The 11,604-nt window shown below is 42.8% G+C and overlaps 1 protein-coding gene across 1 annotated transcript; it reads left to right on the top strand.

The window, feature by feature from the left end:
* Positions 1-185: 185 nt before the first annotated feature.
* On the top strand, positions 186-11,096 carry LOC110975089 (CD63 antigen-like). Its single transcript, XM_022227232.2, has 8 exons — positions 186-626; positions 3,964-4,072; positions 4,318-4,524; positions 5,318-5,392; positions 5,750-5,854; positions 6,280-6,492; positions 7,059-7,142; positions 7,838-11,096. Exons 2-8 carry the CDS (start codon positions 3,986-3,988, stop codon positions 7,994-7,996), a joined length of 930 nt encoding a protein of 309 aa, XP_022082924.2. The 5' UTR covers positions 186-626; positions 3,964-3,985; the 3' UTR covers positions 7,997-11,096.
* Positions 11,097-11,604: the final 508 nt, after the last annotated feature.

The raw sequence follows: 11,604 nt of genomic DNA, 5'->3' as shown, positions 1-11,604 counted from the left end.
TACAATGCAGCTAGCTGTTTCAATGATTACAGTTGCAAAAGTTTTCGTTGAGGATTTGCGCGAGACAGAAACAGATCAGATTGCGCAGTGTGACGCAGTTGAGGGCGCACTTCACCCGCGGGGTTTTCGATAAGCTTCGGTGAACGTGCAGCTAGTTGCAACGAAGCGAAGCTTTTCTCACTGTGCGTACAGGGCGTTTATGAGCAGATTATTAGTACTACTGTGCAGCATCGTACTATTTCAAACGATGTTTTCAAAATAGCCGACTTTCAAGTTTTGGAAATTATCGTTCCTTATGCGTGAGTCAGGGAACCTCCTGGATATTCATATGGTAATGCCGTCACGCTTGGGCAGGTACCTCAGTGCACAGCGGTACGTCGTTTTGTTATGGGTGTTCCCCTCGCTCTATTGGTTAGTATTTGGTCAAGTGGTGTTTGTTCATCATGCATGTGTAGGTGTTCGCTTCATAATGCTGTGTCAGTTTTGAAGCGATCGAAGCACCAAGAAAGGATGAAACCTGTTTGAAGGAATATTCGAAGAAACTGAAGGGCGGACATGACGCGACGGGGGATTATGTTCAGCTTGTCGACAGCACTGTGTAGCTGTTAGTCGTTGACAGAAATTGTGTGAGTACAATTGCGTACTTTTTGTAGATCATGTAACGGCCTAGGCCAGCCCTCATCGATCACCTGCTGATGCCCCAGTTGTTGCGTGCGGCGTGGCGGTAGGATCCATGCATGCAGTAGGCTTACAATAAACATGCATGACATGAATACATGTACATGTATGTCCAAACCATGCTGCCGTTGCGTTGTACAAAACTCAACCATTGTCAACCTTGGATGCTGACTTGGCAACTGATCCTTCACCGGTTGCAGTTGCATGGTGATGGTGGTATCCTCCGTTTGGTAGTATTTCTTACACTTCTGGTTGTGTACAAAGGAAAAAAGAGTAAAAGTAGACGAAGGCCTAGGAATTCTGAAAAAAATTTAGTTGTAAGAAAAGTTCCTCAGTTGAAAGTTAATTACATGTTTTCTTTGGGGGCTTTTAATCTTATATTGTAACTCATTTAGTGTTATGGTGACCATGATATGTTGAGGATTATCAGATGAAAAGGGATATTGGAGAACTATGTTAATTTCTCCCCTTGACGTAACCAAATATCAAACCATAACAGAAAGAGTTCTATACCCGCTCCAAGGGGAACAAAAGAGGGCGTGGTTTTTTTGGGTACTCACCGCATAGGCGCGCCACGAGGCATGCAAATATTTGACGCTGAGTACGCATAACTAATATACTCCAGCATGTATGGTCTTTGCGTACGTGCAGAACGCATGCAGGAACCCACTTGTAACTAGCTGTCTTTCTTTTCTATGATTGGGGGTGCACTTAAGCTCTGAGCGGATACAGACGCTGCTTGACACCCTGGGCACAAACCCTATGAGACTGGTCTGAAAAATTTGAAGTGTTTTCTAAGTAAACAACTTGGTTTCTTCCCTCCTAAATTGAACTTTTCTTGACATGTTTTTGCTTTCAGTGACGGCTAATGGGTCACTATAGAGAGGAATTACTGGCGTCCGATTATGGAACTCCTTCCCATTTAACGTTTTTAATGAGAAAGGAACAACGAAAACATTGATGGAACAGATTTTTTCCATTTTGAACTCCCCTCTCCAAAAAAACCCTGATTATTTTAGTAGTTGCTTTAGCAAAGAATTTTAATTTGCACTAGGAAACCAAAATATTGAAGGCATCTTGAAATAATTCTTTAATCGTTGCTACAAAATGACAACATATTTTTATGCTAACTTAAGTAACTTTTTTGCTAACTTTATAAATCTAAGACTGTGTCCGAAACGAACTTCCAGAGCTACGGCTAGGTCTATTGTCTACGCGTCTCCACGCATTTCCAATGGAGTGAAGACCTAGACGTAGCTCTAGACACGAGATTCGGATGCAGCCTAAGTTCTTACTTGCAAGGACAGAATAAAACATACAGCTGTATCTAATGAAGTAAGAGCCGTCAGCTCTTTGCCTTTTGAAATCACATTAATTAAACCGTAATTTCAGTCACAGTTTCATCCCCCAAACTTGTAACCGACATCCTCAAAGCGCTGTTTGGTACCCTAAATGCATGCAGTTTTAGAAGGGAGGAGTCTCCTCTCTTCTCAACTTCTCAGCTTTTATTTTTTGGTAAGAAGTAGTCACTTTCAACGGGATAAAAACTTTGGTTCCTAGTCCAAAACATGGAGTACTGTTTCTAGCATGTTCATGTACACGTCATATGCACAGTCGTGAATGCATTTGACTGAGACAGCATACATGTACGTGTATGGTATATGGCCGTCACAGGTTGACATGAACTGCAACCTTGGTTGCATTGAAATCGATGCATTATCCCTGAACTGCCTGCGAAAGTGACAATTTATTTAATCTCCAATATTTACCCATCTCTCTGTTGACTTTTTCACAAAAATTCCCCAACCCCCTCAGGATGCTTGCAGTAGGCGCACGTGTGGGTGCAGTCCAGCATTCCTGAGTGTCAAAAAATCCTTGGAGTCTCTTTTGTGGAGAGGCTGTCCGTATTGACGGTTGACAAAAGGGTTTTTTTGTGATCGGTAAATGGAAATCGAAAACCATTCTGGTGTTTAGGTTTTGTGGTTCCATTGTTGGATTGAGACTGGATTGTGCAGTCAAGCCAGTAACCGACGATGGTGACTACAAGGGATTTTTTAAGTGCATACTATTCTCACCGTGCTTTACGTAAACATTGTCGGTTGTGCATTTGCATGCATGTGGATTAAATGCAGTGTTTCAGCATTTGCGAGACATACTTTGGAAATACATGTATATTGTAAAGCAATTATGTCAGCACTTCCTATATTTTTTTGGAGAAAGTTGATTCATCACTGTTGTGGTTCTCTCCTCGCCTTCCACCTCTGCAGTCCGGGTTCAATTCCCAGCTCGTTCCACATGTGGATTGGGTTTTCAGTCCCTACCTGATTCCGTGGGTTTTACCCAGAATATTCCTCTGGGGTTATCCTCCCACCTCTAAAACTATAACTGCTTCTCATTGACTCATCGCCATAGAGGTTTTTTCAGGCTTGCAAGCTACAGAACCCATAGGGCGTTTTTGAGGAATCCTTGGTGTCATCGCAATCAATAAATACTAATCAACAGTCTCTTTATTGTAATTTTGTATTTCACTTTTTAATAATGCCGTTTCAAGCAGGCAGCACAAACCACATTTTGCAGGTTGCATACGTGGGATGAATTTGCCCACATCTGTTGCAAATTTCAAGGAATTAATCAATAATTTTCAATCCAGAATGCCGGAGTGCTATGAGTTGTGGATTTACGTGTACATCAAACATAAATGCGTCAGTTGGGGTCCAATTTTGTGTGTGTCCCTGTTGCATCTGACGTACGGTTTTGTAAGATCGGATTGTTACCTTTAATTTCCAAGAGTAATGAATTAATGCAAATTACCTGTCAAACAAATAGAAATAATTAGAAATCAATTTCAGCAGGGTGTTTCCATGTCAAGTTACATGGGTCAGGTGTAACAGGGACAGAAAATGCCACTCTTTTGGATTCGGGATTTATAGAATGACCCAAATGCACATTGCGTTGTACAGATATGTACATGGACACACTGAATGAGCACACAGTGTGTTCCTTTACCAAAGTACACTGTAGAAGACAGACAACTAATTGAAACAGATGCAGTTGCAGTTTTGAGATCAATGTAGACTTTTTAAACTTTGTTGTCAGATGCACAGAGTTTCACTAGTGCACATTCGTAAATACATCAAATATGGTGTAAAATGAACTTCTGTGGAATTACTCATGCAGGTTTTGCTCTTAAATACCTGCCAGTTTAGATTTAAATTGCTCAAGGAAACGGCCAATGTCCACTCAACTTTTATAAATTTACATCATTTGTTTTCCCTCTCTCTACAGGTGAAGCCGAATCTCTGTCACCATGGTAACAACACTAGAAAGACGCCGAATGCATCGAGGGTTGCAACGATCCAGATGTTGCAGCCACATTGTCAACATCGTTCTCTTGGTACAGAAACTTTCTTGCCCCCTATTTTTATGCAAAAGTTACAGCGTCGGGGTTTGTAGTAAAATATTCGTGCTGCGCTGTCCCTTTAAAAAAAAGTGGACGCATTTTAAAAGAGACATAAAAGTGTTTGTTTGAGAAGAAACGGGGAAGTTTTAAGTTTTTTGTGCCCCCCAAAGATCCTCGCCTCCTTCAGAATTCTCAAACTGCCCCGCTGATGAGCCGCGGCATTCTTATCGTCCAATCAGGTCACGGCGCTGGGAGCCATCGGGGTCAGCGTCTGGATCTTCCTGTCGGTCTGGTCTCACCCAGCCCGTGAGGGCACCCTCCACGTCCTTGGCATCTCCTACTTGGTCAGCAACATCGTCCCCGCGGCCCTGGGGGTAGTAGTCATCCTGGTCACGATCGTGGGGGTGTGCGGCTTGTGCGCGACACATCGCTGCACCCTGTTGTGGGTGAGTTTTTTTTCCGGGGCGGGGGGATCTCAAATTATGGTGTTGCCTCCACCCCTGGCTTCATCTTTGGCGTAAGAATTGAGAGCAGACTTATCTGAGGAGATGCTGCACGCATAACTGCAACAGGGCTGAGATTTTTTCGAAATAATCTCTTGAAAACTGGAAACTCGTGAGTCGACTGTGAGGTGTTTCACAAATAGAAGTTGACACAGAGTACCAGAAATGGTTAGTCTGAGGGGCGTCTTTAGGGAAACACAACTGGACACATAGACTCTACCCTCCTGTTGGACTCTTAAAAACCTCTGGATATTATTTTGTGGATATTTCATTTTTCCTCCTGCGCCCGCGCATGCTCCGAGATGTGCATTTGGGCAAAAGATGTCAGAAAATCAAGACGTCACGCTTTGTTTACCTATGCCTTTTCCTGTAGGAGCTGGATGCTTTTTGTGTCCAAACTCATGGCCATCAGAAAAGCGCACATTGTGAACAAAGCATGACGTCATTATGTTTCAATTCTATTTTGGGCGCCCAATTTGTCAAAGAGATATTTGACATTCGTATACCGCCTGTGCCCTGGTGGTTCTTCTCGCTCTCTGTTTCTGATGGAGCCTTGATCCACTTTGCACTGGTGATGAAAGTATGGAGGGCCTTGTGCAACAGCATTCAAACATTTCAGTTTTAACAACAATTGGATGTCAAGTGAACTGTCTGAATTGGATTTTCAAAGTAGCATTTCATCCATGACATTTGCCTGGAAAGTTTCTGATCCATTGTAAACTTTCTTGTCTTACAGTATTTTATTTTGCTGATGGTGGCGTTTGTTCTTACGATTGCCGGATCAATTTACAATTTTATCTTTTATTTTGAGGTGAGTGCTTACAGCTTTTTTGATGTCTACATTTTTTCCATTTGAAGTCTTGGTAAAATTCCTCACTCTATTGGCCAAGACCCAATCCAAATCAGAGCGTTATGATATATTTTCTGGAGTTGATAACACTTGGAAGTTCTCAGAGAAAAATTTTAACTACTTGTAGAAATTTTATGGCAGTTTTGTTCCATGCTTTCTTCAGTCTGGCCTATTCCGTTGTTTCAATATTCTAATGCAAGTTGTTTTTTGGCAGGAAGTAAGGTTTTATCCTCTTGGAACTTACCATTGATAAACTCTTTGATCTCACACTCTATCTGTTGACCGTATTTACTAAGGATCAATCATTTTTTTCCCCAGCTTAAAAGCAATATTGAAAGCAGTTTGTCCAGAGCGGTCAACGAGGAGTACGGACTTTACGGGTTTGAAGAGATTACAAAGAGCGTCGACTCAGTTCAGATAGAGGTATGTACCTGTGCATGCAGAGCAGACGAAATAAATGCTGCAGTGAGTGCACGGCATGGCACTGCATTTGGTGTATGCGGTACCTGCTGAGGGCGCCACATAGCTTTGCAGTGAAAGCCACATTGGGCATTCATTAAGGCCATGTTTAAATCTGTACGCTAAGGTTGGAAATGAAGACTGTGGAGAGATTGGTGCCGGGCAAAGGGGTAATGTCAAGGTTCGTTCAGCGTGCTCTGACAGTCATCCAGTGACGTGCGAAGAAAGTGCAAAGAATTTTGCTGTTGGTTTCCAGCAGAGCCTGAATTTATTTGCATTTTCAAAACGTGCCCCTCGCAAAATTTGGCCAGGGGTCGGGCATTCAAGGGGAGAAGAGAATAAGATAGATGGCAATCTCGTCTTTTTTTTTTTTATATGCGGCGGCGCAGTTTGAGTGCTGCGGTAGTCTGTCTTACAGGGAATGGCGGACCAGCGAGTGGCATCGGTACGAGGGACTGCGGCATTTTACCGAGGCTGACGTGCCCACCGTCCCACCTTCCTGCTGCGTCATGACGGCCAACGGCAACATGTCGGAGCCGGTCGACTTGATGAAGTGCTCCTCGCTGCAGTCCACCTACCCCAACGAATTCATGTACAGCGAGGTAAATCAGCCAAAAGCTCTTTAAGCCCGCGGTCGTATCACAGATAGAGGCTTGTAAAGCCCTCCCCCCTCTCCTAATGGAATTTTTCTCTATCCAGCCTGGCTCTCATTCAGTGCATTTGGCAAGAAGTTTCAAACCACGAGGGCGTCTTAGTGTGTAGGTGCGTAGTCCGAGCATGATTACTGAAGCAGAACCCCACATTTTTGGAAGAATTGGTTTCTGTTCAAAGTCTCCATTGGTGCACTCTATACAGTTGAACCTTGTGAAGATCTGTTCATACCAGATCCTGCTTATAACAAGGACAGTTTTAGGTTCCAGTTCTTTGTTCTTCCTTCCTGATGAATATTATAAGGTTCCTGTTATAACAAGGTCATTTGCCAAGTCTGAAGGACCTCTTATTAACAAGCTTTGACTGTATATATTACGTAAAATCTCAGTCGTGAAAATAGGAAATACATCACTGTCACCAAGAATTGATGGGCCTTGTCAGCATCTTTCTTCTAGAGCTTGGTTGCATTCAAGAGAAGCCTAGGCATTCTCTCAGGAATTTTCTTTTCTCTCCACAGAGCTGCGCTGAGTTGATCTACTCCTGGCTGGGCCTATTCGCTTTAATCTTGGCCGTAGCATGCGCAGTGCTCTTCGTTATTGAGGTAGGAAATATTTCAAACAAACCAAATACATGCTGCCTTACCCCACCCCGAAACCCATCCACTATTTCAGACAAAAAGTTGAGAGTACAGGTGATTCGCCGCCAAGACGTTACCACAGAGAGGCCATCGTTCAAATTTTTCAGTCGACAAAAACATTGCTGACGCACAGCAATTTGCATATGAGCGAATGTTAGAAGACAACTTGAGAAAATTTTTTTAAACGATCGGGGTATTCCTTGCTTCACAAAAAAACCCACCTTTTTGTTTAAGAAACACGTTTGAATCTGCAACCCAGAGAGACAAACAGTTGGAATAATTTCAGAGTGGAATAGAACAGATGGGACTTTGTGGACTGTTTCCCCAGCAGTGCCCTGCGAAACAGGACTCTCTGCGGCAACCTCTTGGTGGCGCACTGCGTAGTGAATCATCTATATTGAAGCAAACACTTTCCAACTCCCGACTAAAAAGTTTCATTCCTCTGAGAAAAAACAGACAGTTAGACCATTACCTTTTTCGTCCAAACAAAAGTGGACGACAGTTCCTCTGACCTCTTGGCAGATTACTAAAAAATTGACGATATCTGGCTATATTTTATGCATCTAATTTCAACTTCTGAGCAGGCACGCCCAGATGGAAAATATGTGTTAGTTTTAGAGAACCGAAAGAGTGATATTGTTTTCTTCGGTTCGTCACAGTTAATCACGGTTGCAGCGTGCGCAGTTTTGTTCCGGTGTCTGGGCCCCGTCCACTATGAGGAGCAGAAAATCCTACATCGGCTGAAGGGCTACCCCGACTGGGACAAGCGGGAACGACACGCCCATTCCACCAGACCTGCCCACTCCACCAAGGTGTAAAAGAACACAGTTTCCCTCGTCGGAGGGATCGGACGCACTGTCCGCATGTGCGTGACATGGACACAAAAGTTGGAGTCGGAGGCTTTTTTTTTTTTTTTTTGCGCACGTCTGATGTGGTGCGGCCTCTGATGACTGCGACTTGCGATTCAGCGTGCGTCGCTTTCCAGTGGTGTAACGGCACAGGCGGGATTTTGTCCCAGACCCATTGACCGCGTTTTGCCAGCTTAACAGAGGAATCGCAGTTGCTCTCCAGATAAAAACCGTGACATGACGCACCCTGCTTTCTGCCTGCGGGTTCAAGGCCCGGGACTAGTAAACCTGCGCTGCACCCTTGTGAGCGTCGGCTCGCAGAGTGAGCCAAGAACAGTTCCCGACAGTACAGGAGAGCTGCTTTATATGCTGACAAGCCACAGACTGAAAAAGTTGCTGATCATCAGTCACGGAACCAGGCTAGAGTACACTGTACGATTTCACCACCGGTTACCTGTAGCCTTGTTTTACGCTGAGCAGTGGCGGTGACCAATAGGAAACTGTTTAAAGAAATACACGCGGAGGTTGTAGTCGCATCTGAATTTGCTGTCCAGAGTGAGGTCAAGGCCTTTGCTCCATCGGACAAACGCGGAGATGAACCGACAGTAGATGTAACCGTTGCTAGGGAAGCCCATTTTGGACACGGCCTTAAAGGAGACACACCTTGGACTGCAGTTCTTTGAGTTTTTTGTGAGGACATCCTTCCTGATACGGATCTGATCAGGAGGCACCGATGAACAGTTCCACGCAAGGCGCACCTGCACTGCGTCATACCCTCCCTGTGAGCTCAGCGCCTGACATCAAAGCATCAACCTTCGGACGGAAATCCCTTCAGCCAAGGTGGACAAATGCCTTGCTGTTCTTCAAAAGATTGAGCTGCCGAGCTAGCTGATGAGTAGTGTTTACCAGGAATTTTTTCAAACAGTACCATTTGTGACATTTCAATATGTATACATCTTTTTATACCAAATATTTCAAAGTAGTCTTTGGTGCTGGGAAAGTGTAATTACCGTCGTAACAGTTCATATCAAGTATTGTACACTTTTGTACCAAATATATCCAACTTGAAAATCTTTGATGCTGCAAAAAGTGTTTGTTTTCTCCTTTGAATATTTGGGAAAATGTAAATCTCACCCTTACACTGTGCCTTGTGTGATATTTCAGTCGTCATACATTTTTATAGCATATATATATCTTTTCAAATTTCCAATCTTTGGTGGTGGGTAAATGTATGTCTTACACTTTGAATGTATGATAAATATTTTCAGTTCTACAAATTTGTAAATAATATTTTGCCCAAATTGCTGTATTTATATTGAAGTTTACAGGTCTAGTCATTTTTTCTTTGCACAAATTTCTTACATCAGCTCTTATCTTCAAGCAAACCTGAATTCTCAATTCTGATTGGTCAATCCATGGCAACAGACAATGTGACATATGACTGCATTGCACAGTTCCTATCAAACCCTGTGTAATACGCTATTCTTACTCAACATATTGCGCTGTTTTTACGTTAAAAGCATAACGCACAGCTACAAAGTTTAATGTAAATTCAAAGGTGGTGCGTTTGTTTGTTTGTTGGGGTGTTTGTTTGTTTGTTTGTTTGTTTATTCTGCGTCACGTTTGCTTGAATATAAATTCAATATCACACAGAAAAATGTAGTGCATCTGTGTACCACTCGGCCTTCAGCCTCGTGGTAACAGGGTATAAACATTATTCTGTGTACCACTCGCACTCATGATTACTAATATTGATACATTTATTCTGATGAACCTGCGGTCTCTAAAATCAAAGTGGAAAATCTAGACTCCCTTTTTTTCCAGCATTTTCTCCACGGTAGCGACTTTTAATTCCTTGATTGTTTTAGATTTAGAGCCAGGTTTCTTCTCTGACAAAGTTCAGAGTCATCAAAAATGTGGGATTTGGGCTCAGTAATATTTTTGTAGTGCTAGGAAAATGTCTCCTGGAATTTCATTCAGGAAACTTTGTCAGTTTTTCGTAGATATTTCTCAAGACCGGGATGAAATGTATAAGGGCCACATTTCTGTGTCTCCATCCATTTTGAGTAATAGAGTTTAAATATTTTGTGGTATTTTTATATGAAAAGGATCTGTCGGTACCAGGGTATGTAATTTTTCGATGCAGTTTTTAAAGTGCTAATTTTTGGGTTGTCTTAATTTCCAATGTACTTAAGAAATGTCTATTTTGTCAATTAATAGATATAAATTGAGCTTTTAGATGTATATTTTGGGCATATTTTAGACTGTGTACATGAAAACCTCAGCTGTTTAATATTCCTGGAATATTTTTTTATATATTAGTATTACAGTTGTGGAGATACATACTTGGAAGTATTTTAGTGTCAAAGTAATCTTCAAGGGATCGTGAGGGTAGGTTGGTATTAATTGAAATATTGGCTGGGGAACACTAAACCTTGTTTGGAAAGCCCTCGTTTGGAATGATGGAGTTAGTGTGCAGAATCTTGGTTAGAATAACCGTTATTGTGAAGCTATTTGGCCCAACAAGCTGGGACACTGCTTTTCTCTTTCACTGTGAGCGGTTTTCGGTGTACGTGAACTTGTGTCCAGATTTTTCTCTAGGCCTACACTGACCTGCAACGTCAGAAGTAACCATTTCTGTTGTGGCAGGCGTAAAACGCGCAACCGCTGCTCGCCGTGTCTTTGGTCTGTTACACTTATTTGAGAAATGCCAGCTTTCCGAGTGGAACTTTTTTATTGATTATTCTGTCTGTCATGCTGACTTGAGCAAACTTCTGTTCAAGTGCACATCATTGTCGCATTGATCCTTGCTGCGGATTTTCCTACAGTTTGATCGTGCATGACTGAGTCATCTACTCAGGACTACAGCAATTTACAAATTTGTCAGGATTTACCATAAGCACATTATGCCTTGTTCAGAGAGAGGCTGCACTGGCGTGTATTTTTCAGGGTGAGGCTGCACTGGCTAATTTTTTTTTGGCTGATTGAATGGTATCTTGGTAGGTTATAGATTAGTACTGGGACTAATGACATGAAAGTAATAAAAATGTACATTACCTTTTAACTTTCACTTGAAGATTCTGGTTTGGGTCCATCTGTGAGTTGAAGCCCTACATCTAGAGAACATATCTGGCCTGTAACTTGGTCTTTTTTTGGGGGGGGCAGATCCTCAAAGCGGACCAAGCATAGATCTTTTCCTTTTTTATTTTGAAAAACAGGATTCATGGGCCCGCCAGTATTGTTCATTTTGGAGTTGGTTGATTAGGTTTTTTTTTGGGGGGGGCGTTGGTTGCCCGTTGGGCCATAAATGCTTCCAGCTTCATTAGGAGGAACATCATGCTTCATCTGAATTTCGGTCACTCCTTATAAGTACCAGTTAAGGTTGACTTTGGACTTCCTTGGAATACTGCCTCTGGTGGATGTGGGGGCAGGGTTTTAACCCCTACTTCGGGAGGCTGCCAGAAGATGAAAAGAGGCAATTACAACATAGTGCCCTTCTAACCACTTTGGGAGCCCCCCGCCCCCGGGCTAAACCTAGAGCCACTCCAAATAGGCACTCGTGCATCAACAGCTAGGCA

Source organism: Acanthaster planci, linkage group LG20 (genome assembly GCF_054643075.1).
Source record: "Acanthaster planci isolate LZ-2023a linkage group LG20, COTS_SCS, whole genome shotgun sequence".
Lineage (NCBI taxonomy): Eukaryota > Metazoa > Echinodermata > Asteroidea > Valvatida > Acanthasteridae > Acanthaster > Acanthaster planci.
The sequence above is the reverse complement of the archived record's forward strand: the minus strand, read 5'-3'. Positions and strand labels throughout refer to the sequence as shown.

What these genes read in the sequence shown, in the direction of transcription:
- LOC110975089 (XM_022227232.2), top strand. Translation starts at nt 3,986, where the DNA reads ATGGTAACAACACTAGAAAGACGCCGAATGCATCGAGGGTTGCAACGA. An exon ending in TTGTCAACATCGTTCTCTTG is followed by an intron (nt 4,073 to 4,317) that starts GTACAGAAACTT and finishes TCGTCCAATCAG; the next exon opens with GTCACGGCGCTGGGAGCCAT. An exon ending in ATTTTATCTTTTATTTTGAG is followed by an intron (nt 5,393 to 5,749) that starts GTGAGTGCTTAC and finishes TTTTTTCCCCAG; the next exon opens with CTTAAAAGCAATATTGAAAG.